The following is a 25810-nucleotide window of genomic DNA, read 5'->3' on the forward strand; positions in this document are numbered from 1 at the left end:
AAAAAAAAAAATTCACTTTACAATCCCTTTAAAATATAGCCACTCAGTGCGCATGCAGAGTACCCAAGGTGGCCACTTGAGTGGGACCTCCGCCACACCGAGCCCCAACATCGCTTACAACACAGACTGCTCCCTGGCGAGATTCAGCGGGTGAGCCAGACACACCCCCACCCCCCAACAGCCCATCGCATGTCCGGAAACCAGGTTCGCAACTTGAACGGGCGCTGCAGCCCAGGTGTACCAAGACGGCTGCTGCGGCCCAGCGACACGCCTCAGGGAAGGAGAGCCACATGGAGCAAAGGCAAGTGATAGCCCCAGCCTCCCTCACATACACGCCAGCTAACCAGAGCATGATCATGCAGCACATTACACCAATGCCTGCATCCACTGAATCACTGCTCAGCAGAAACTTCGGAGACCCCGCATTCTCTCCAGTAGGACTGAATCTAACACCACTACGGGGGGGGGGGGGGAATCTTCCCCAGCATACACACTCCGAGACTGGCCCCCATCCAGATGGCCTCCTCTTGAAACTGTCAGCTCTACTAGTAAGGGGTCTTGCATCCACTGCAGCAAAAATAACAGGAGAGATTTCCAAAACCTAGGATCCAGGATGGAAGCTATTGAGCATAAACTTGACATGGCAGTCACCAACCAAAACTTGGACCACACTGAGAATCGATGAACTAGAAAAAAAAATATAGGATTTTTAAAACTGCTTACCTGTAAAATCCTTTTCTTGGAGTAAATCATAGGACACAGAGCCTCAAGTAATTACTTGGTGGGTTATAGGCCTACCTTCAGGTGTTGACACTGGTATAACCAATACAGGAAGTTGACTCCCCTATATAACCCCTCCTACTTCCAGGAGCACTCAGTTTTTGTAGCCAAGCAATACAAGTAATATACTCTCACCCCATAAAACAGAGGGGCGGGGGCTCTGTCCTATGTTGTACTCCAAGAAAAAGGATTTTACAGGTAAGCCATTTTAAAAATCCTATTTTCTGTATCGTACATCATAGGACACAGTCTAAAGTAATTACTTGGTGGGATGTCCAATAGCAATGCTACTTGAGGGGAGAGAGACAGCCTGTAGGGTAACCCCCAGACCCGAGGACTTATACTGCTGCCTGCAGCACACTGCACCAGAAGGAGATATCCTCATTCCATCTTACATGCACTTGATAAAATTTTGCAAATGTATGTACTGAAGGCCAAGTCGCGGCCTTGCAGATTTGAGACCTGGAGGCCTGGTGACGCACTGCCCAAGAAGCACCAACAGCTCTGGTAGAGTGTGCCTTAACTTGAAAAGGGGGAATCTTTCCCTTTAAAATCATAAGTTTGAATTATAACTTGCCAAATGCACTTAACAGTGGATTTTGAAGCTGCCTGTCCCTTCTTAGGACCCTCTGGAAGAAATAAGACAGTCTTACAAAATCGGAGAAGTTTTCTTAAATACCTTTTCACTGCTCTCACTACATCAAGACAATGTAGTGACCCTTCTTCCCTGGAACAAGGTCTTGGTAAAAAAACCCTGGCAGGACAATGTCTTCAGATGAAAGCCTGAAACACTTGGCAAAAAACCTGGACGAGGGTGTAACACCAATGTCCTCATGAATAATCAAATATGACTCCTTACAAGAGAGCAGCAAATTCTGAAATCCTAATTGGATTATGAGAACATGCTGCAATGGTTCAAATGGCTGTTTAACACTGACAAAACTAAAAATTTAACTCCCAAGGGCTTAAGTGATTTAACTGGTGGATTAATCCACAGCACTCCTTGCATGAAACCCTGGACTAAAGAATGCATAGCAAGCAGTCTGAAATAAAAGTTGATAAGGCTGAGACTTGGCCCTTAATAGTACTCAGGGCCAACTTCATTTCTATGCTTAATTGTAGAAAGGTAAGAATTCTGCCTAGGATACATCTCCGAGGGTACCAACCCTTGGACTCACACCAGGAAACATAAGCTTAATATATAGCTCTAGAAGCTGGCTTCCTATCATTAATCAAAGTAGAGATAACTGACCTGGAAAGCCCACGTTTATTCAGAATTTGAGTCTCAATAGCCAAGCCATTAAATTTAGTGTTTGTAAAGTAGGATGTAGTAAAGTAGGATGGAATATCAGCCCCTGGGATAGCAGGTCTGGCCTTAGTGAGAAGAGCCCTGGACCCTCCACTGCCATCCTTACAATCTCTGCGTACCATAACCTTCTGGGCCATGCTGGTGCTACCAGTATTAAAGATTTTCTTTCCAGCTTGATCCAGCAAAGAACTTGAGGTAGCAACTGAATCGGGGGAAGAGTGCATAGATCAGTAAAAACTGATACCACGGGGTCACCAACGCATCTGTTCCGTATGCGAGTGGGTCACCTGTCCTGGATGCAAAGTTGACTAGCTTAGTGTTGAATCTGGACGCTAGATCTACGTCCGGAGTCCCCCATCTTTTGCAAACAGCCTGAAACACATTGGGGTGAAGAGACCATTCCACCGGGAATTGCTGGCGACTTAGATAGTCCGCCTGCCAATTCTCTGCTCCCAGAATGAAAACTGCTGATAGGCATGGGACATTCTCTTCTTGGCAAGTTAGAATCTGGTTTACCTCTGAGCAGAGAGACTCTTGGTGACCCCTTGTGATTGATGTATGCCACAGCTGTGGCATTGTCGGACTGGATCCTGGCAGGACAATTCTTTAACCTGGAGGTCCAGGTTTCTAGAGTCAGATACACTGCCAGAATCTCTAGGATGTTGATGGGCAAGGCTCCTACTCCCCAGCCAGAAAAGGCTGGCATCATTACTACCTTCCAGATAATTGATCTGAAGGAATTTCTCTTCAGCAGGTTCCAAGATAGTAACCAACTGAGGCTTTGGGACACTCATGGGACAGCCACATTGGCAAGTCCAAAGCTTGAATCGTTTTGTTCCAAGCAGACAGAATACTGCTTTCAGTTTAGAATTGAATTGAGTATAGGCAAATGCTTCGAATGAAGCTACCATCTTCCCCAACAACCTCATGCAAAGGCGAATTGAAGGATTTATCTTCGACCTGATCATCCTCACCAGCTCCTGTATGGAGCTGATCCTTGCAGGAAGCAAGAACACCCCTTTTCTGGGCTGTGTCTGATCAGGCCCAGATACTCCAGCCTTAGTGGCTTTAGGGAGGATTTCTTTAGGTTGAGAATCCAACCCAAACCTTCAAGGTAACCGCTTGTGATGGCTACACCTTGCTTCAAGCAAGCCACTGACTGGTCTATTAATAGAACGTCTAAGTAAGCCAAGACTGTCATGCCCTGTGCCCTTAACCTGACTAGAGGTGGGGCTAATACCTTAGTGAATACCTGAGGTGCTGTAGCAAGCCTGAAGGGCAAGGCTATTACCTGAAAATGCTTGTGTTCTACTTTGAACTGCAGAAACCTCTGGTGAGGAGGAAATATATGGACAAGCAGCTATGCATCTATGATGTCGATGGACGCCAGAAGTTTCTCCTTGCAGGATGGAAACTACTGACTTGATTGACTCCATGCAAATGGAGCGGATTTTCAGGAACCGATTTAGATTACATAGATCTAGACTTGGTCTGATATCCCCATTTGGCACCGTAATTAGGTTTGAGTAAAACCTCAAACCTTGCTTTTTTGGGAATCTGTCTGATCACCCCTTGAGCCAATAATCGGTCTAATGCTTGCAACAGGGATTGCCTTTTTCCTGAATCCTTGGGAATATTTGATCTCAGAAAACGAGATGGAGGAAACTCTCAAAGCTCTAGCTTGTATCCTAGAGACACTGGAGAGAGTCCATTTGTCCTGAATCTCCCTTTGCCAGACTTCTGAGTACATCAGAAATCCCCCACCTTGGTGAGGGGAGATGCCTCTTCATAAGGAGGTCATGTATTCTGCTTTGCAGATTTGTAGCCCCAGGTCTTCCTTTATGCCTGGTCTGATGGCAGAGGCCAAACAGTTTAAATGAAAGGCACTTACATTTTATTTTGACTGGCAAAAGAGTACCATTTCCACTGGAAATAGTTTGAATGTATTCATCCAAACTATTGTCAAATAATCGTTCTCCCTTAAAGGGGAAACTAGTTAGAAGGTTCTTACAAGGCGTCTCAGCTGACCAACCCTTTAACCAAAGGGTACTTCGCATATGTACAAGTACAAACACAAGGCGTGATGCCTGGTGAATAGAATCCTTCATAGCGTCTACAGCAAAGCATAAAGCTTTAGGTAGCTCGGCCAGTTCCTGTGCAGGGAGCTCATCTGAGAGCATCTGAACTGGTCCTTTAAGGACCGACAGATGCCTATAGCTGCAATTTCAGGCTGAGCAATAGTACCTAAGAAAAAAGGATTTTAACAGACCTTCCAACTTATCTGTTGGATCTTTAAAGCGGAGGTCCACCCTAAAATGGACCTCCGCTCATCGGAATCCCCCCCCCCCTCCGGCGCCACAATCGGCACCTTTCAGGGGGGAGGGGGGTGCAGTTACCTGGATAATCCAGGTAACTGCACCCACTTCCGGGCTAGCTCTCTGCGGAACGAGCGTAGGTTACGCCCCCGTTCCGCAAGCGCCCGCCCCCTTCAGCAAGTGCCCCGCTGCCTGCTGGGAAACACAGCTCCCAGAGGCAGCGGGGACCGTCCGGATTGCGCCGCGCGGCTCGCGCATGCGCAGTAGGGAACCGGGAAATGAAGCCGAAAGGCTCCATTTCCTGATTCCCATACCCAAGATGGCGGCGGGACCCGGCAGCCGAGCGAGCGATCGGCTTCGGGTGCCGACATCGCGGGCGCGCTGGACAGGTAAGTGTCACTATTTAAAAGTCAGCAGCTGCAGTATTTGTAGCTGCTGGCTTTAAAAAAAAAAAAAAAAAAAAACGCGGAGTCCCGGTGGACTCCCGCTTTAAGCATAAGCGCATTGTCCACGGGGGGATTTCCACACATTGGAATTCGCAGTGTCAACTGCTGGAACTTTCCATCTTTTAGTGAATCTTTCTTCTATAGGATAGAGCTTTGCGAGTCTCTATGAAAGGGAAAAAAAAAAAAAAATTGCTTATCCGGATGATGCCATTCAGTATAAATAAGCTTTTTTAGTAATGTGTGGACGGGAAACGCATGCAAAGGCTGTAAAGGCTTCAATGAACACAAGAAAGAGACCTGCCCTTCAGCTAACTGTTAGGGGTAGCATGCAAGTAGAGCAAACCATCTTTGCTAGCCTCTGTACTTCAGATTGTGAAGTAGGGATCTTTGGGAACTTAAAGTATTGTTTCCTCTGCAGAGAAATAGAACCCCCTCTGCCACTGGGACCACACATGTTCTGAGACAGAGCTGCACTAAGACACATCATTCATAGATGTAGGATACTGCTGATTTGACAGATCCAACTTCCACCCATCACGGCAGGCTGCGTTTAAACACGCTTAAAGACTGGGGACCTTTTAAAAGTGTTACCGCTCCTTTGGGCCTTGTATAGCACCCCTCAGGCCAACTTTAGGAAATTTAGCAAGACCAAAAAGCTTCCCGGTTCCTAGGGTCCAGCTCTCAAAGAGAAGCATTACAGGCAAAACCTTGTTCTTGCATCGAGGTCCAGGTACCATCCTATGGCCTCAGTGGTGTGGATGGATCCGATTGTGGAGGTTTCTTTAAATCCAGCATGGATCCCTCCTGGAGCTCCTTTAGAGCACATGTTCACTCGTGACCAACACCTTAGACATTGGCGAAAAAAAAACAAGTGCTCCTGGAAGGAGGAGGGGTTATATAGCGGAGTCAACTTCCTGTATTGGTTATACCAGTGTCAACACCTGAAGGTAGGCCTCTAAACCACCAAGTAGTTACTTGAGACTGTCCTATGATGTACAATAAAGAAACCGATCCAGATGATACAATTTCAGGAACAGAGGCCTCCCGGAGTCCATTGTTGATGTGTCACAAGCAACCCAGGAAATAATCAAATTTCTGATTCTGAATATACCACAGCATAGTCTGAAACTGGGCAGTCCAGAGCCCTGGGACCTCCCAGAAAGGATGGGACTCCCAGAGACATCACCAAGCCACACTTCTATCTGGTCAAGGAGGAGATAATGAAGCAGTCCAGAGTGACTAAAATCTCTGGTCATGCTCACCCTATACAAATCTTCACCGACTTGTCCCCTTCCACAAACCAGAGAAGAGCCCTGAAACCCCTTCCGTTGGTGCTAGCCCAAAAATAAATAAAATACTGGTGGACATTCTCATTCGCTATCAAATTTCATCACAGGGGCAAACACTACTCATTCTCCAGTTTCCAAGATGGAGAGAAGACCCTCCTTTCCTTGAAGTTAATCTCACGGGAAGCAGACATGGACACTTGCAACCTGCCATACAACTCAGCTAAACGACCACCCCCAACTAGCCCGATAACCTTGTGGAACAAGCAGCAGCCAAAAGAGAAAAAAAAAAAAAAAAAAAAAAAAAAAGAACACTCAGACCTGAGCGCAGAAATATCACCTACTCAACTTAATACCACCTTTTCTTTACTCCAAGAAGGAGTAATCCCCAGGGACTTCCTCCCCCACTGATAGGAGCCATAGCTCCCCCACTTTCCAAGTTATATCCCCCTTGACTCACCAGAACATATCTGGTCCTCCCATGGACAACCCCTTTTCTCCACTGACCTCAGATGGGTCAGACTCTGGGGGAAGCAGGTCCAAACTTGGTAATTTCCCAACTAGATCAGCCTAAATAACCACTGTTCCTCCAATTTACTAAGAGGACTTCCTATGACCATAGTCTCCTAGATCCCAGGTTGCCTCCTGTTTTTTTCCAGCGATCTTGTTTTTTGCTCCAACGGAGGCACAGTCAGGAAGGTTTATAGGCTGTCTCATTACCAGGGAAGACCGAGGAGAATACCCAATAAGGGTACTCTAAAAGGAACTGAAACAACCCTCTTAAGATGATCACTGTGTTCCGTTCAAGTGTTTATTTACTTTTATATTTTATTTTAGGACTTTAAACCCTTTCCCGCCGAGCGTACGCAGATATGCGTACTCTGCTTCCGGGGGCAATACCGGGATGATGCCCGCACCTGCAGGCATCATCCTGGTACCGTTTTTTGCAGCAGGAGATTGGCTATCCAGATATAACAACCGATGCGGCTGTTATGCCGGAGGAGCGGGAGGGGACGTCCCCCCCCCTCCCGCCGCCTCTACCGTTCGATCGGGAGCACCGATTCCGTGTCCGATGCCTCCGGCTGCTGCGGAGGAACTGGAACGAAGCCGTAATCGGCTTCGTTCCAGTCTCCTCATCGTAAACACGGAAGCGACGTCATGACGTCACTTCCCGTTTACTCGGCTGCCAATGGTGCCGGTTTAAAAAAAATATCTGGTATTCAGAATCGCCGTTTTCAGCAATCTGAATACATTGAAGTGTAAAGGAGGGGTGGGGGGTCTTTTAGACCCCCGATCCCTCCATAAAGAGGACCTGTCACCACCTAAAAACGCATACGGAAGTCGCGCCCGCGTATGTAAACGGTGTTCAAATCACACATGTGAGGTATTGCCGCGATCGTCAGAGCGAGAGCAATAATTCTAGTACTAGACCTCCTCTGTAACGCTAACCTGGTAACCGTAAAAAATGTTTAAAGCTTCGCCTATTGAGATTTTTAGGTACCGTACTTTGTCGTCAATCTATAAAGTGTGACATGTTTGCTATCTATTTACTCGGCGTAACATTATCTTTCACATTACGCAAAAAAAATTGGGCTAATTTTAATGTTTTGTTTTTTTTTAATTCATAAGTGTCCCTTTTCCCAAAAAGTTGCGTTTAAAAACACCACTGCGCAAATACCGTGTGACATAAAATATTGCAACAATCGCTGTTTTATTCTCTAGAGTCTCTGCTAAAAAAATATATATAATGTTTGGGGTTCCAAGTAATTTTCTAGCAAAAAATATGGATTTTAACTTGTAAACACCAAATTCCAAAAATAGGCTTAGTCATGAAAGGGTTAAAATATTAACCATAGGTGCTAAGGTGCTGTGCATGTCCCGCAGATTACCAAGAATCTGGTCTGGGTTGTCTGCCCTTAGCTGAGCATATGTTTCTTGTAGGCGTAGCACCCAGGGTACAGTTAGGTTCCCAGGGAGCTAGTCCAAAACTTACAAGGTGGCTTCCTATGGCCCCTTCTTTCTTCCCTCTTCCTTTCTCCGCCCCCCCCGATCTCTTCTCACCTCCCTTTCCATCTAGTATACACAGACACACACACACACACACAGACACACACACACACACACAGACACACAGACACACACAGTTTGGCAGCATCTCCACCATGGCTGACCCCCCCCAAAAGGGCACTTAAAAAAGCCACTCATAACGCCCAGGGACTGAATTCTCCCTTCAAAAGGAGAAGGTTATTCAACAGCTACAAGTCCCTCAAATTTGACATGGTTTTGATTCAAGAAACTCACTTCCCCAAACTGTACAGCCCCAACTACTTGCACCACCACTTCCCACTGTTTCCTAGCAAAAGAGGGCGAGACAAAAAGGAGTAGCAATTCTGTTTTCTAAAACTAGCAACTTCGCCTGGCAGAATACCAAGACCCAGAAGGGAGATTCATCCTGGTCAAAGGGTCAATATAGATGGCCAAGTATACTTCTTTGCATCATACTATGCCTTAAAGGACAAACACAAATTTTTCCAATCAATGATGTCAACCCCAAATTCCCTCCTGGAAGGGACTCCCATTCTTGGGGAGTTAGACCAAGGGTTGGACAAATCCAACCCAACCAAAATCACGCTAACTTGCCCCACCAAAGCTAGCCTAAAATTTGCTAGACCGATTCATGCTCAGGGAATGTCAATGTTTGGCGAGAAGCCAACCAAACGAAGAGGGATTACATCCACTTTTCTAGCCCCCACCGATCCTATGCCAGGATAGATCACATCCTCTTGCCCACACATCACCTACCCAATGTAGAAAACTCCAAGATCATAGACACTTTCTGACCACTCCATAACTTTCCACAGACCCAAGCACTTCCACCGGAGATTAAGTCCATTTTAGCAGACCCCATTAGGATGATCGAGATCAACAAAGCACTACTAAAATACATCTCTATTAAACAGTCGGGGATGTCTCGGCAGAAGTTTTATGGGCAGCCCATAAAGTTACAGTCAGGGGAAAAAATTATACAACTAGCTTCACAAATTAAAAAAAAAAAAAAAAAAAAAAAAAAAAAAAGGAAAAGAGGCAGGCATTAGCAAACTTGAAAACCTATGACCCTTCGGGCTCAGCACAAAAGAGACCCACACAGAATCACGTCTCAACTTGACACCGCCAGGCTAGAACTAAACCTAGCTCACAGCATGAGCTGAGAACAATTACAATGGAGCGGGGCCAAATTTTATTCACAAAAAGACAGGTTAGGCTCAATGCTAGCCAACAAACTAAACCCCAGGACAAGGCTTAGAGCTATCCTTAAGATCCGGATAGAGGTCGACCAATATTTGTCAGTTTTTATGAAATCGGCAGATTGTGCAGACCATGCCGACTTGCGGGTAACACTATACCCGGCCGCCTGCAGTACAGACATGTCCCCGCTGCAGCAGCAGCAGCAAGTAAAATTAATCCTCGATCCTTCACCCGTGCGGCTGGCCACAGAGGAACATCATTTAGACTATCACAAGCCTCTGCAGGAGATCGTAGCCAGCACTAGCTAAGCTCCTCTTCCTTGCCTGCGGAGGCGGAGCCTGCTGGCTGCTTCTAGCTCACTATGCGATTGGCTGGTCAGCTCATCAGCATGCACCTAGCCCTATCAGGTGCATGCAGATATGTATGCACGGTAAGTCACAAAAATGGAGTGTGCTACTGTGCCCCCTTGCAGACTTTAATATCCTTTTAAAGTGAAACCTGGCTGAGGCTGACATTTAGAAAATGGATGACCCTCCTCCGCAGCCGCCTCTCTGCAACCCCCCCCCCCTCCTCCACAGCCGCCTCTCTGCAACCCCTCCTCCACAGCCGCCTCTCTGCAACCCCTCCTCCACAGCCGCCTCTCTGTACCCCAGTGGAGGTGCATCCATAAGGGGCACACGGGCGCCAGCGCCTCTCTCCTGTCACATCTCTATCACGCATGGCATTTTTTTTTTTTGGAAGCACCCGATTAGAGCCACAGGCTCTAATAAGCATCCAAAAAGGTGCTGGGTGCTCGCTGTTCACTCAGCGCTGTGTTAGGAAACCAATTCATTCACTTTCCTAACCCTGAACCGCCTCTCAGCCAATCAGGTGCTCGGGTCTGTTACCTGTCACCTGATTGGCTGAAACGACAGTCACTTTGATTGGATGCCTATAAAGAGGACAGGAGAAGACATCGAGGATTGTGGAGCACACCGCCGTGACCCGCTGCCTTACCGAGACAAGGTAAGTGCAGGGCAGACGGGGATGCACACTGGCAGCATTTGATGGGGCACAGTGGCTGCGTTTGATGGGGTGTGTTTTTTTCAGTTTGTTTGCGCCCCCCAAAAACGTTTGAGCACCAGCCGCCACTGCTGTGCCCTCCTTTAAAATGACTAAGATTGCAATTTTAAATTTTTTAATAATTACAGTCTGATGACGGCTGAAAAGAAATCAAACCCAGTATGGCAGTATTTCAGTGAGCCAACATCAGGGAAGGCCAAGTGCAATATCTGCCAGAAATTGCTGAGCATGGGAGCAGAAAAAGGAAAGGCTAAAAATACCACAAATATGTGGAATCATTTGAAAGTCCACCACCTCCAAGCTTATAAAGGCGCACAGAGGGAGAAAGATGCAGCTTCTTCAGCCAACTTTCAGCCCACTGTAGTACAGATGTTTGATTCTAAAAGAAAATGGCAAAATACTGATCCCCGGTCCAAGAAAATTGATACCCTAATCACAGAAATGATTGCCACAGACAACCAGCCCTTTACAGTTGTTGCAGATATAGGGAAGCCCGGAAACGCAGGCTAGACGTAGGTGCAGGGCTGGCATGACAAATGCTAGGTAGCCCCTTATAGGGTTAAACTGAAGAATAGAAAGAGGGAGGGGTGGAGCGGCAGGAGAGAGAGAGGAGAGGGCGGAGCGCCATATAAGGAGGGGGAGGAGCTGCAACAGGAAGCGTGGGTCACAAGTGTGGAAGTTGCCTGGCTGGCAGGACGCACAGGTACAGCGCGGGCTACACGGCGGCATTGCGGGCGGGACGGGTGGTATTTTTGGCTGCCAGGGACTTTGGGAGGACATTGCCTACGATGGGGGACATGGAGGAGCTTTTTGAGCGGCTCCGTGCGGCGGCGGGAGCGCGAGGGACGGACTGGCTGCAGGAGCAGGTGGCGGCCATTACACGTGCGGCGGCGGGGGGGCCTGTAGAGGGGGGGGATGCCACACCACGCGCTCGGCGGTCCAGGCCACCGGAGCGCTTCTCTCCTGGCCCCTCCACCAGAGTCCAGCGCCCTACCAGGAGCCCGATAGCGGACCCGCCGGCCCCCCCCGCGAAACGGTCATCTGCGGGGGCTAGGGGGGGGTCCGGGCGGAATCCTTTTCATGGGCGGGGCTCGGGGAGTGGGGGTTTGGAGCCTGCGGTCACCCCCTCCCCACCGGCGCGGTCAGTTGACGGAAGGAGCACGGTTCCCCTTGCGGCCGCGGTGCTGCCGCCGCACGGGGAGACACGGCGGAGGAGTTCCAGAGCCACACCTGCGCGTAAGCTACCAGACGCGGCGGGCAGGTCGGAGAGGAGTGGAAGCGGAGCCCTGAGGGTGGACGGGAACAGGCCTACGGGGCCCGCACGGGTGCGCAGTGCGGGTGCCTTGCTCGGCAGGATGGTTGGTCGGGCCTATTGCAACGACGGAGCGTCTACCAGCAACGCTGCTACACCCCCGGGCTGCCCAGCGGCCGGAGGGTCTGCGACGCCTATGCCATCCGCGGCAGATGTGCGTTCCGAGGGGGAGCTGTCGGGTTCCGAAGAGGAGGTCCTTGGTCGAGTGGAGACGGCTGGAGGTTCCGGAGGGTCGGCTGACGGGAGGGGACCCACGCAGCCAGGTAAGGGGCTTCACTTTCATGCTAATGTTTTGCCTGATGATGTGGGGTGTCTGTCAGGGGGAGTGGTTGGGAGCGGGGCGTGGGGCCGCGCGGGGGTGGTGCCGCGGGAGGCGGGCGGGTTGCCTGCCTCCGGCGGGACCCAGGAATCGTTGCAGGCGTTGTTGGGGGGTTTGAAGGATCTGCTGCAGAGGTTTGCTGACGGGGCTTCTGGGGGCCCCCCGCAGGTGGCGCCTTGGGTGGGTGGTCTGGGGTCTGGGTCCAGTTCGGGTTCACTTCTGGGGGGTGGGGTGCCCCAGGGAGGGGGTGCCTTACGAGGGCCAGGGGATGGGGCATTCGGGTCGCTGGCTTTGGGCTCGCCCTCAGGGTTGCAGGCGCCGGTGGCCGGGACTGTGGAGGTAAGTTCGCAACAGGAAACGCCGGTGGCGGGAGCATCCTCGGTAAGTATGGGGGAGGAGGTGGCAGCGAAAGAGGCCGCGGCTCGGGTTGATTTGGTTCGGCTTGCCGACGCGGCTAAGTGTGAGGTTTATGTCTGTTATGAGGGGCCGTTGGGGGCGCATCTCAAGCAGGAGGTAAGGGACAAGATCAAGAAGGGTGAGTATGTGGAGATCTTTTCGTTGCTTCCCCTGGAGAAGTTCAATTTGGACAGGGTCAAGCCTGATAGCTCTAAGAAGGACGATGAGGAGAAGAGGCGGTATCGGCTGATACCGCGGACCTTCCCTAATTGGCTGCAGGCGTTTGCCATTTTGGCCAGCGTGATTGGCGAGACAGCGCCGGAGCACTGCTCGGCTCTGTTTTGTTACATGGACGCTATCGGGGAAGCGCATAGGGTGTATGGGGGTACGGCTTGGCTGCGGTACGACGAGCAGTTTCGGCAGCGGCGGGCGGCGCGGCCTGATATTCGGTGGGACCACAAGGATATCAGCCTTTGGATGCGGTTGATGGCGTCGGCGCGGACGCCTTCGCAGTTTTTTCAGGGGGGGGCCGGGGGTACCCCCGCCTCTGGACTTCCGGCCGGAAAAAAGATGGGCGTGTGCTGGCAATTTAACGAAGGGGCCTGCAAGTTCGGGGGGTCCTGTCGATTTAAACATGAGTGTTCCGGTTGCGGAGGCACTCACTCCCTCTCCCGTTGTTTTAAGAGGGGCAAGCGTACTGGGGACCCTGCGTTCAAGGGGAGCAACCCCGGTGAGGGTGGAAAGGATGCGTCCTTTTCTAAATAGGTATCCGGACAAGGGGGCTGCGCGGGTGCTGGGGGAGGGGTTTGCGGTGGGTTTTCGGATTCCGTGTTCGCTGGAAGTGGCTCCCCCGGTGGCTAGGAACTTGAGGTCCGCCTTGCGGCATCCGGGGGTGGTCAGCGACAAATTGGCTAAGGAGGTTTCCTTGGGGAGGATGTGTGGACCGTTCGTGGAGCAGCCTTTGCCGGTCTTGGTGGTGTCGCCGTTGGGGGTGGTGCCTAAGAAGGAACCCAACAAGTTCCGGCTTATCCATCATCTGTCCTTCCCAAAAGGGGGGTCTGTGAACGATGCTATCGATCCCGAGGCCTGCACGGTTTCTTACACGTCGTTCGATGCGGCGGTAGGCTGGGTGCGGCGGTACGGTAAGGGGGCCCTTATGGCAAAGTCTGACATTGAGGCGGCGTTTCGGCTGTTGCCCGTGCACCCGGAGAGCTTTTGGCTCTTGGGGTGTTATTGGCAGGAACGGTTTTACGTGGACAAGTGCTTGCCCATGGGCTGTTCGTGTCCTGTGCCTTGTTTGAACTGTTTAGTTCATTCTTGGAATGGGTGGTACGCGATGTGTCGGGCTGGGCGTCGGTGATTCATTACTTCGATGACTTTCTTGTCGTGGGCCCCCCGTCCTCCAATGTGTGTGCGATCCTTTTGGCCACGTTGCAACACATTGCGGATCGCTTTGGGGTGCCGTTGGCGGCCGATAAAACGGAGGGGCCGGCCACGGTCTTGAGTTTTTTGGGGCATTGAAATAGACACGGAGGTTATGGAGTGCCGCTTGCCGGACGACAAAGTCGAGGGACTGAGGCAGGAGCTGCGGGAGTTGTTCGGCGTGCGGAAAGTGCAACTGCGGAAATTGCAGTCGGTCCTGGGTAAGTTAAATTTTGCCTGCCGGATCATTCCGATGGGGCGGATATTTTGCCGCCGGCTGTCGGGGGCTACGGCGGGTGTCCTGGTTCCAACCCACTTCATTCGGTTGACACGGGATCTTAGGGAGGACTTGCGGATTTGGCAGACTTTTTTGGAAGACTTCAATGGACGGTCGGTGTGGATGAAAGGGCCGGTGAGTAATTTTGACGTGGAGTTGGTGACGGATGCGGCGGGGTCCGCGGGCTATGGGGCCTTTTTTCGGGGACAGTGGAGCGCAGAGGCTTGGCCCAGGTCGTGGGTGGAGGCGGGGTATGCGAAGAACCTGGTGCTGCTGGAATTGTTTCCGGTGGTGCTGGCGATGGAGCTTTGGGGGGCGTCGTGCAGGGATCTGAAGATCAGGTTGCACTGTGACAACATGGGAGTGGTGCAGGTGATCAATCGGATGTCGGCTTCCTCGCAGCCGGTGATCCGGCTGCTGCGCCACCTGGTGCTGCGGTGTTTGCAGGCTAACATAATTTTGTATGCCGTTAATGTGCCTGGGGTGGACAATAACGTGGCTGATGCCTTATCTCGATTCCAGTGGGAGAGGTTTCGGGCGTTGGCTCCGGAGGCGGCGAGAGATGGGATCCCCTGCCCGGGGTGGCTCTGGGAGGTTGCGTTGGACTCGCCACGGACTGGATCAGGAGGTCGGTGAGCAAGGCGACCTGGGCGGCGTACTGTAAAGTATGGAAGGAATGGCTGGATTTTACACGGCTAGCGGACGCTGAGCTGGGTGGGAGTGGTGAGCAGGGGCTTTTGGTGTTGTGCTTTGTGGCTAGGGTGATGGAACGCGCGGGGTCGGTGTCCTTGATTGAGCGCAAGCTTACGGCACTGGCGTTTTGGTTTAAGTTGCGGGGGGAAGTTGATCACACGAAGGATTTTTGGGTCAAGCAGGCGGTTAAGGGGTACAAAAAGGGCAATCCGCGGAGGGATATGCGGAGGCCGGTGACCTTCCAGGTTCTACAGGTTGTCTGCGGGCGCTTGGGGGAACAGTGCACTTCGGGTTACGAGGTGCGGTTGTTCCGAGCGGCTTTTTCGTTGGCCTTCTTTGGGGCTTTTCGGGTTGGGGAATTGGTCAGTCCTGCTAAGACGGTTGGGGGGGGTTTGTTGGGTCAGGATGTGACCTTGGGGGCTGATAGGGTGCGTTTGCGCCTGCGTAGGTCCAAGACAGATCAGACTGGGATTGGGGTGGATGTATGGTTGTTTGAGCTGCCGGGGTCGGGGTTATGCCCAGTGAGGGTGGTTTCGGAGTTCCTGAGGGTTCGGCCGCAAGGGGCGGGCCCGTTGCTGGTGCATCAAGACGGCACCTTTTTATCCCGTTTTCAATTTGTGGCGGTGTTTCGGAGGTGTCTGCGGGCTGGGGGTTTGGATTGCACTCAGTTCGCCTCCCACTCCTTCCGCATCGGGGCAGCCACTGAGGCGGCCAGGTGCGGGTTGGACGAGGCGGTGGTCAAGAGGATTGGGCGCTGGGAATCTCGGCGTTTTCGGTCGTACGTGCGACCACATCTGACGTAAGGGGTGTTCAGGGTTTGGGTTCATGTGTTGTAGCAGGCGGGGGGGGGTGGATGTTTTGGTGGGGTCGTGGTTGGGATTGGTATAGTTGCTCTAGTGTTTTTGTTTTTCCTTTCAGATGGAGGTCGCGAACGCCTCGTCTGGATATTGGGGCACTCCTATGTTTTTTGGGGTGCCAGGAGAGCAGATGTCAGGCCGGAGGGAAGGCAGCTGGGGATTTCCCGGGGGGAGGCGAGTGTACGTTGGTTGGGGATTCCTGGGCTTAAATGGAACAGGGTGGTGCCGGAATTTCTTCGGTACGCCAGGCTAGATAGGCCCCCGGATGTGTTGGTGCTGCATGTGGGGGGTAACGATTTGGGGGCCCGGTCTACCAGGGACATTGTGTCCGATGTAAAACGGGATTTTCTCATGCTTCGGAGAGATTTTCCGAGCATGGTGGTGATCTGGTCGGACATCGTTGCACGGACCGCGTGGCGTATGGCTCGCTCTGTGGTTCGAATTAATAAGGCTAGAATTAAGGTTAATAAGGCCCTGGGGAGGTTTGTGTCCCGGAATGGGGGGTTGGTGATACGGCACACGGAGTTGGAGGTAAATGTGGGCATGTACCTCAGGGGGGATGGTGTGCATCTCACGGCGGTGGGTACTGACCTGTGGACTCTGGGAGTGCAGGAGGGGATTGAGCGGGCTCTTCGGGTGTGGAGGGGCCCTTAAGGCTAAGGGGTCATCCTTGCGGGCTGTGGCGGTGTCTTTGGTCTTTGACGGGGTAAAACAAATTAGGTGATGGAACGGTGTGGGGGGCTCATAGGTCGTATGTGCCCTTTTGGTGTATCCCAGCGGAAGGGTAGGCTGGGATACGGGTTTGGTTACACTGCGGGAAGGTGGGGTTGTCTCCGGGCTGTTAAACGACCGGAGGCCTTGTATGGTACAAATTTGGTCCCGCAGTGGGTTTTTGGTTTTGGAAAATAGTAACGTTAAATGGAACCGAGGTACCGTCAAAGACCAAACGACTGGGAGTTGTAATTGCTGTTGCAATATGTATATAAGTATGTTTCTATTATAACATTAAAGTTATTTATTTTATTTTGGTTAAAGTTCTGGTTAAATAAAAGGCTGCTATGGCCAATTTATACTCCAAACTCCGGTGTGGTCTATTTATTGGGAATGGGAAAAGGTAAAAGGGTATTGATACAGGTACGGGTAAGAAAACTTACGGAAGGGGTAATTACCGAATGCATAGGTCAAGGGAAGCCCGGAAACGCAGGCTAGACGTAGGTGCAGGGCTGGCATGACAAATGCTAGGTAGCCCCTTATAGGGTTAAACTGAAGAATAGAAAGAGGGAGGGGTGGAGCGGCAGGAGAGAGAGAGGAGAGGGCGGAGCGCCATATAAGGAGGGGGAGGAGCTGCAACAGGAAGCGTGGGTCACAAGTGTGGAAGTTGCCCACCCACCCGCCCCTTTATTTTGAGTTATTGTACTGTTGTTTTCCGATTGCTGTCGGGTTTCTCATTTTTCTTGCAGGTTCGGTGGTGGAGGTCGTCATAGCAGTGGAAGGCGGTGTCTTTGGTCTTTGACGGGGTAAAACAAATTAGGTGATGGAACGGTGTGGGGGGCTCATAGGTCGTATGTGCCCCTTTTGGTGTATCCCAGCGGAAGGGTAGGCTGGGATACGGGTTTGGTTACACTGCGGGAAGGTGGGGTTGTCTCCGGGCTGTTAAACGACCGGAGGCCTTGTATGGTACAAATTTGGTCCCGCAGTGGGTTTTTGGTTTTGGAAAATAGTAACGTTAAATGGAACCGAGGTACCGTCAAAGACCAAACGACTGGGAGTTGTAATTGCTGTTGCAATATGTATATAAGTATGTTTCTATTATAACATTAAAGTTATTTATTTTATTTTGGTTAAAGTTCTGGTTAAATAAAAGGCTGCTATGGCCAATTTATACTCCAAACTCCGGTGTGGTCTATTTATTGGGAATGGGAAAAGGTAAAAGGGTATTGATACAGGTACGGGTAAGAAAACTTACGGAAGGGGTAATTACCGAATGCATAGGTCATGGCTTCCAACACTTGCTGGCAACCATAGAACCAAGATATTCAATCAAAAGTGAAAAATACTACCGCACAGACATGCTGGAAAGTGTGTACAAGAAGGTTACACAGCGGATTAAGACACTAATTGCAACAAAGAATGCTGGCCCCCATTTGTCCTTCACAACAGACTGTTGGTCTGGTGAAGCAGAATCACTTATGAGCCTAACATGTCATTTTATAGACAGTAACTGGGAAAGGAAACAGGTAATTCTAAAATGTCAAGGCCATGTCTGGCTCCCATACTGGGGACTATATCAGGGAGATGTTCCTTAGCATGCTTAATAAATGGGACATCAACCAAGACAGAGTGGTGCCTGTGCTGCGAGACAGTGGTGCCAACATGATTAAAGGCCTCAGACTGGCAGATATACCAGACTTAAGCTGCAGCGCACACACATTACAGCTTGTGGTGAAAGAGGGCATCAGCAGTCAGCGAGTAGTGGGGGACATCATTGCCAAATTAAAGACTTGTGCTACACACTTTAGCCACTCTGTGCTTGCAAAGCAGCGTCTTGGAGCCATCCAAAAAGATCTTGGCCTCCCCCAGCACAGCATCATTCAGGATGTTCCCACACGCTGGAACTCCACATTACATATGTTGCAGAGGATGCTGGAGCAGAAGCGTGCCCTGAATCTCTATGTAGCAGAACATGGCAAGTTTACCACACCTCCAGCAGAACAATGGGATATCATCTCAAATTTGATAGATACACTGGGCCCTGTTGAGGAAGTGACTTTGGATATCCGCAAGGAAGAGGCCTCCATCTCCTGCATCATCCCATGCATTGCTGTGCTGAAGATGGTGCTTCAGGCAGAGGGTCACACCACAAGGGGGATCAAAACACGGGAAACCATGTGGCAAAGCTTGGAGAGACGATTCACAAAGATGGAAGATACCAAATGTTTGGTGCTGGCAACACTGCTTGATCCTTGGTACAAGGCTCATGTATTTGCAGGGGACACACTGAACAAAGCAAAAACTTGGCTGCGAGAAGAGAATGCTATTGTGTCCGAACAAAAAAAAGAGCCACCAGTGGAGATGAAGGGCCAGAACAAAAACCAGACCAGGACAAGGGTAGAACAGAAGGAGGAACCCAGTCCCTCTGGTCTTCTGGAGAAAATGTAAGCAAACATTTTGGGGGCTCATGGAACTCCTGCTGAAGAGAGTGATGAGCACTTAATATCTGAGCAGTTGGAAAAAGTACCTCCGAGAGCCACTGATAGACGGACTGGTCTGCCACTGGAATGGTGGAAACAGAATGCATCCCGCCTGTGTCACCTTGCACCACTGGCAAGAAAATTTCTGTCCATCTGCCTCTTCTGTTCCCAGTGAAAGAGTGTTCAGTGAGATTGGGATCATCTATGACAAGAAGAGGAGCAGGCTCACAGGAGAAAATGCAGAGAGACCGTTTCCTGAACTACAACCTGAAGCTCTTAAACTGGGAGTACCAAGAGAACTTTTAGGTGATGGATGTGGGTGAAGAAGAGAATCGAGAACTGGAACTGAAGCAAAAAGCCTAAAACTAAAGAAAATTTGCACTTTTCATTGTTTACTATCTATTCTGTTGATTACGTTGATTTCTTTCAAAAGTTTTGATTACCTTAACTGTGTATTTTTAAGATACATAGTTATGTTTTTATCTAACTGATATACATGTGCACTGACTGGAGGCTTGTTGTGTACTTCTGTTTAATAAATGGTTAATTTAAGCAATTTTCTGTATCCCTTTATAAACTGTTAGATTTAATGAAATTAAGGAAGGACAAAAAAAAATAAAATAAAGAAAAAAATAAAAAAAATAAAATTGGCCTCATATCGGCCATCGGCTGCCCCGATTTCTAAATATCGGCCAGAGGAAAACCCATATCGGTCGACCTCTAGATCCAGACACAGATTACAGCCTCAGACCCCACCAAAATCTCTGCTTTTCAAGAATTCTATAGCAAATTGTATAATGACAACCAACAGGGAGGTAACAGCTCCATATCACAATTCCAACACCCTCCCCCATCCCCACACTCTGAAAAACATAACGCTATCATGGAAGACCAAATTACATTAGCAGAAACTTTAGAGGCCAAACCAGACAAACCATTGACAGTTTCAATTTTACAATCTAACTGGCCTGGAGGCTCCAAACAGGATATGTGGCATTTCCTAGATCTATAAAAAGCGCTCAACTCCATGTCCTGGCAGTATATATTCACTCTTAGAAGGATGGAGGTTTGGCAAGCATTTTATAGGAATCATAAAAGCTCTGTACAACACCAACAGCTTTTATCACATCACAGGGATATCTGCCCCAATTCACATTGCTAGAGGCACAAGGCAGGGCTGCCCTTTATCCCCACTATTCACCATAGCTATTGAGACGCTAGCGATCCAGAAGAAGCCCTCCCCATCCCACTAAGGATGGACCATCTCCGTTCCTTCCAAAGCAAAAAGTTCTAAAATTTGTTTGTTTGTTTTATATTATACCCTGAGCCTCCCCAAACTATCAAAATGAAACTATCAAATGAAAACAAGGCGGGCTAGGCCTCCCACATCTACATAGATACTACCTTACTGCCAGACTGGCCCAATTCTCAGTGATCAATTCCAACCAGGAAAAACCAGACTGGACACAGCTCTCCTCTCACAGAAGTTGTCGCTGAGGAGTGGAGTGGATCTCTGCAGCCAGCTGGTGATCAGTGAGTACAAGCTGTTTACAGCTTTTTACTCACTGATCACCAGTCTGTCACCACACAGTAAAAAACACAGGTCCCCCACATATACAAACAGTAAAATCACATGTCCCAATGATCATTTGCCTAACATGTCCGTGATCACACAAACCAATTATACACTTAACAGGATTTTTTTTTTAACCAAAAACCATGTAGCAGAATACATTTTGACTTAAAATTTATGAAAAAATTTTTTTTTAATGAAGAAAAGGTTTGCAAATTTCCGTTTTGCTTATATCGCAAAAAAAAAAAAAAAAAAATATAAAGACCACCAAAAGAAAGCTCTATTTGTGCAAACAAAATTCTAAAAATGTAATTTGGGTACAGCGTAGCATGACCGTGCAATTCTTATTAAAAGTGCGAGAGCGATGAAAGCTGAAAATTGGTCTAGGAAGGAAGGGGCGAAAGTGCCCAGTATTGATGTGGTTAAAGAACAATCAGCAGGATGGCTGGAGCAGAAGTTTTGTCATTAGCAAGATGCGAGTGAAAATGAACTGTCCTATAATGGACAACCCCCTCTCACCATACAGAGAATGTATGTGCCGATCACTCACTTGTGTGTCTCTCTATTCATCTCCAATTCTAATTTTCTTTGTTGCTGGAGAGCAGGGTGAATATTCTTAGTTATCACAACACCTGAAACAGAACAGATTATACAGTCACATTTGCTACCACAATTCCCCCATTTAGCACATAAATCTGACAGATGTACCAAACAGCCAGTTAATGTTTGTACTCTGCAGGATCAGATACCAAAAAGTTACTGTAGCCCATAGCAGCCGTGCATTAGATTCTCTCAGTCTGGCACAGACATTAAAATGACTTATGTTAATAAACTAGTTCTGTCATGGGTGGAACTAGGAATATACTATTAACAGTGGGTTTAGTACAGTTATCTTAAAATGTATTTTACCTGTCCCCACCATTCTCAGATGTCCGGGGTTCAGTCTACAGGGAGCCATACAGTCTAGTTTCCAAGAGTCTCAGAGCCAGGCTCTGCTGCCTTTTCTACAAAAGTGTGCAATAATCTTCAAACATTACTATAGAAAATCTGTCCCTTGTTGGGACAAATATGGAGGGCAAAGTATAGGACAAAGCCGATATAAGCACAGGACACAACACTGATGGGTGGGTGAGGCCAAATTGAGAGGGGCTTGCATGGGTATAATTAAATAAAACCCAGGCATACACTGCTCTGGGTTACAAGCAGGCCCAGACTGGCCATAGGGCAGACCGGGCATAGGGCAGACAGGCCCGCTCCTTGGCCTGTTGATCAGGCTGCACAGCGGAAGGCAAGTGGTGACTGCGGCCTGATCATGGGTAAACACAGGCCACTGTCGCTGCTAGCCTACCACCATGCAGCCGTGCCTGTGTCATGCGGACCTGGCGGCTGCATGGGCTGAGCCGTGCGTTTCACACACAGCTCAGCCTCAGAGCCACGCTGACAGTTCCGCTCTCCTCCTCCAGCCGTGGAGATCTGCAGGCTGCCATCACAATATTCCCCTCCTCGCTCCCCTTCTCATGTTGGCAGCAGGGGAAGAGGAGGAGGATTTACTGTGTTCGTTTTCCCTCCCCATTGGCCAAAACAGAGGGCCAATTAGAAGCAACTAGAGGGGCATCATGGGAAATGTAGTCTGAGATACATGGCACCATTGGTCTCAGCAGGGAGCAGACTACAGTCCCCAGCATGCACGCTGCTGGAGTGAAAGAAAACCCAGAAACAAGCTGAGGAGTGCTTGTAGCAGCTATTACAGGAGACATGAAAAACGAAAGGAGTGTGCTGGGGGAACTAGTAGCCCCAGCACCACCAGAGAGCCAAGCTCTACCCGCACCAGAGCAGGTCAGTGTCACTGTGCCATGAGCACAATAGGAGACAGACAGTATTGGCACTGTATGGCCACAATAGGACTGGGACACTAATATAAAGGGAACTGCCTTTTTAGTATACTTCCCTTTATATCACACTGTCCCTGCACATTACAGTGTGGCGTACCAACCACAACCACCCCCACAAATGTCTACCGACTCCCTGATCCCTGAAAAAGTTGTCTGCTCAGTCTAAAATGACCGGGCCTATTTTTTGTCCCAATCCGGGCCTGGTTACAAGTACATAATGCTCAAGTAGTGCAGGGGTCAGGAGTGGATAATGTATACAATGCACGGGCCTAGAGTACAAGGTAAATGGGTAAAGCCCTCCATCTCCCAATAACCCACCCCCTCCTGGAGGAAAAAAAATAAATAAAAATAAAAAAGTTTGAAAGTACATGTATGCTGTACACATGCTGCTATGGGCATGTTCTTTTGCAGGGAGTTTTTGTAGCGCTTTAAAAGATCTCCATAATTAGACTCAATGTTATGGTTTGGTAATATTTCATGTCTGCCTCAGAAAAGTGCCAATAGACAGTTAAATTAAACACTATTATAATAATGATCAAGTCATAGCTCACCCTTCCCTTCTGGGATCTCCACAGACTTGGATATCCACTGATACAATGGGAATTTGTAGAGTTGGCCTTTGAGACAGGTCACAGTGACATAATTGCAGTACCAGGGATCCAGAGGGAACTTTAGGTAGCGCTCCATGGACAGCCTAATCATCAGGAGCTCTCCAAGGTCTTGATTTACAGCAATATTAAACTCTGTCACCTGGAAAAGCCAAAAGTGGAATTCAACCACTGATCATGGATAATTCAAAGAGCATGCTGGTAGAGATACAGACTAAAGCCGATTAAAGACCAAGTGATGTTTTGTACTTTGAAAAGGTACAACCAAAGTGCTGCACTCCCAACATGCATAAATACTGTGCTCATAAAGAACGTGAAAAATTGCCATGAATTATCAAATATTCAGCACAATAAACATAGCAAAAGCCACAAACTTTAATAGGTCAAGTTTTAATAAGTCTTACCAATATTTTTCTCATGTTAAAGCATTTTTTAGGTTTCATTGGTAGCCTTTATTTATATTTTTTAAAGGTGCTGAAAATAAACTTTCCCGACTAGTTTTTAAGTAGATTGAATCGATTCAGCTGGTGGAAAAACAAGAGCAGGAGTGATGTTTTCTGTGATGCCGGATGGGCAAGGTGCAAGAGGGTACCAAAGAGAACCAAGATTGTGGCAATAGTAAGTAAAAAAAAAAAAAAAAAAAAAAAAAAAGAAGCAGTAGTACATAAAGAGGCAGAGGGGGCATGCTAAACATCCATCCCTGACATTAATTGGACAAAAAAACACATTGGGCAGGGCTATTCATCACAATAACCTATCCCCTCCAATGTTTCAGCAGATAAGTGAGAATGTGTAATGGAAATTACATTCCGTCGCCATCTTGCTACACCCTGCACTCCACAGCAAGGATACACAGATGGGGCAAGAGGCCATCTTGTTACACCCACTGGAGTTTTGCATTTAAACACTTATTTTTAACAGTTTATAAGGTGAAATGCAGTATTTAGACACCCAAACTGCTCAGATGTTGAATTTTAAAGATTTAATGGTCCAATGGCTTTCCAAATACTCCATTTCACCATATAAGATCAGTTTCTTCTAAATAAGTCTGAAATGAAAAACTGATGGGTGTAACAAGATGTCCGCTTGCCCCTTTTCAGTGTATTCTTACGGTGGTGGAGTGTGGGGTGTAGCAAGACGGCAGCAATAGAACATCACTTTTGTTACATATTCTGATGGGTCGCCTAATCTTATGAAACATCGGCCTGTAGAACACATGCTGGAAGTAGACAGGAAGTTGTGTCATCAGTGGCCATCTTGGATCAAAGTTGCATAGTAACCATATTAAAATGCTGGCCTTTGTTTTTAATGTGAGTACGCACTTGGAAGAGTTTTTACATTTTTTTTTTATAAAAAAGTCTACATTATTGCATTCTATTACATTGTTTACTCATGATGGTCAAAATGTATTTAGAGGATTAAAGGGTACAGAGACCCAAGATTTGAAGGTGACCTGAAAGGCTGCCTAGAGTGACAGCACAAAACACTTATTAGGATAAGAGGGTCATGAGAGTCTGGTGAGTACATAGCTTGTGTGAGCAGAAGAGAGCACGGGATCTGTCCAGGGAGGTGTACTGTAGTTCACCATGCACGATTTGTTGGAGCATTTAATGAGAAAGAAGCACTGGATTATTCTTAGGAGACATGTTTGTTACTAAAGACTTCTTTTAACCACTTGCCGACCGCCTAACGCCGATGTACGTCGGCAGAATGGCACGGGCAGGCATAAGCACGTACATGTACGTGATTTGCCTCCCGCGGGTCGGGGGCCCGATCGGGCCCCCGCCCGGTGCCTGCGGCGGTCGGTTTTCGTTCGGGAGCGATCCCGGACGAGGGGACGGCCATTCATTCATGGCCACCCCCTCGCGATCGCTCCCGACGAATAGAAATCCCCGGTGACATCACTTCCTCTCCTGTAATGTAAACACAGGAGAGGAAGTGATGTATTCTCTCCTCCGTGTCGGTATTTTTCGTTCCGACACGGAGGAGAGCGGATCAGTGAGTTGCACCAACACATCCCACACACAGTAGAACATGCCAGGCACACTCACACCCCCCCTTTACCCCCCGATCACCCCCCCAATTACCCCTGCCCCCCAGTCACAGTGACACCAATGTCATTTTTTTTTTTTTTTTTTTTTTTTTTGCATTGGTGTCATTTGTGACTGTAATAACTGTTAGGGCAGTTAGAGTTAGCCCCCTTTAGTTCTAATGTACCCCCCTAACCCCCCCAATAAAGGTTTAACCCCGTGATCACCCCCCGTCGCCAGTGTCACTAAGGCTGGGTTCACATTGCAGCGGTTTATGAGAACGAATGTGATTCGCACCGCACTGCAGTGCAAATCACATCCGATCTCTGTGCGATTCGAGTTCAGCCATTCGCCGCACCCGCCGCACCCGCCACACCCGCCGCACCCGCCGCAAATTCGCACGGGACCCTTTTTTTGGCCCGCAGCAGAATCGGATCGCATGGGTGTTCACACCATGCGATCCGAGTTTGCAGATCGCACTGCGATATGCGAACTGATCTGGGGGTGTCAGTAACATTTCACTGACACTCCCAGCAGTTCGCATAGGGCAGTGTGAACTGCCGCCGGGAGGCATGCGATGCGGGAACCCGCCGCGGATTCGCGGCGTTTCCGCATCGCTCCAGTGTGAACCCAGCCTAATAAGCGATCATTTTTCTGATCGCCGTATTAGTGTCCCAGGTGACGCTAGTTAGGCAGGTAGGTATTTAGGTTCGCCGCAGCTTTTTATAGCGCCAGGGACCCCCATATACTACCGCATAAAGCCCCCTGATTGCCCCCTAGTTAACCCTTTCACCAG

At 49.0% G+C, this 25810-nt stretch overlaps 1 protein-coding gene across 1 annotated transcript in view; it reads right to left on the reverse strand.

The window, feature by feature from the left end:
* LOC143983846 (polyunsaturated fatty acid lipoxygenase ALOX15B-like) overlaps window positions 1-25810 on the reverse strand; it is a 101344-nt gene that overhangs the window by 67660 nt on the left and 7874 nt on the right. The window contains exons 2-3 of the mRNA XM_077483945.1: window positions 22928-23126; window positions 21035-21116 (exon numbers count right to left, since the gene is read on the reverse strand). Of these exons, the coding sequence (XP_077340071.1) occupies window positions 21035-21116; window positions 22928-23126 (281 nt within the window). The remainder of the gene's footprint in view (window positions 1-21034; window positions 21117-22927; window positions 23127-25810) is intronic.

This window comes from Lithobates pipiens, unplaced genomic scaffold (assembly GCF_037356315.1).
Source record: "Lithobates pipiens isolate NorthernLeopardFrog02 unplaced genomic scaffold, aLitPip1_a1.2 Scaffold_16, whole genome shotgun sequence".
Lineage (NCBI taxonomy): Eukaryota > Metazoa > Chordata > Amphibia > Anura > Ranidae > Lithobates > Lithobates pipiens.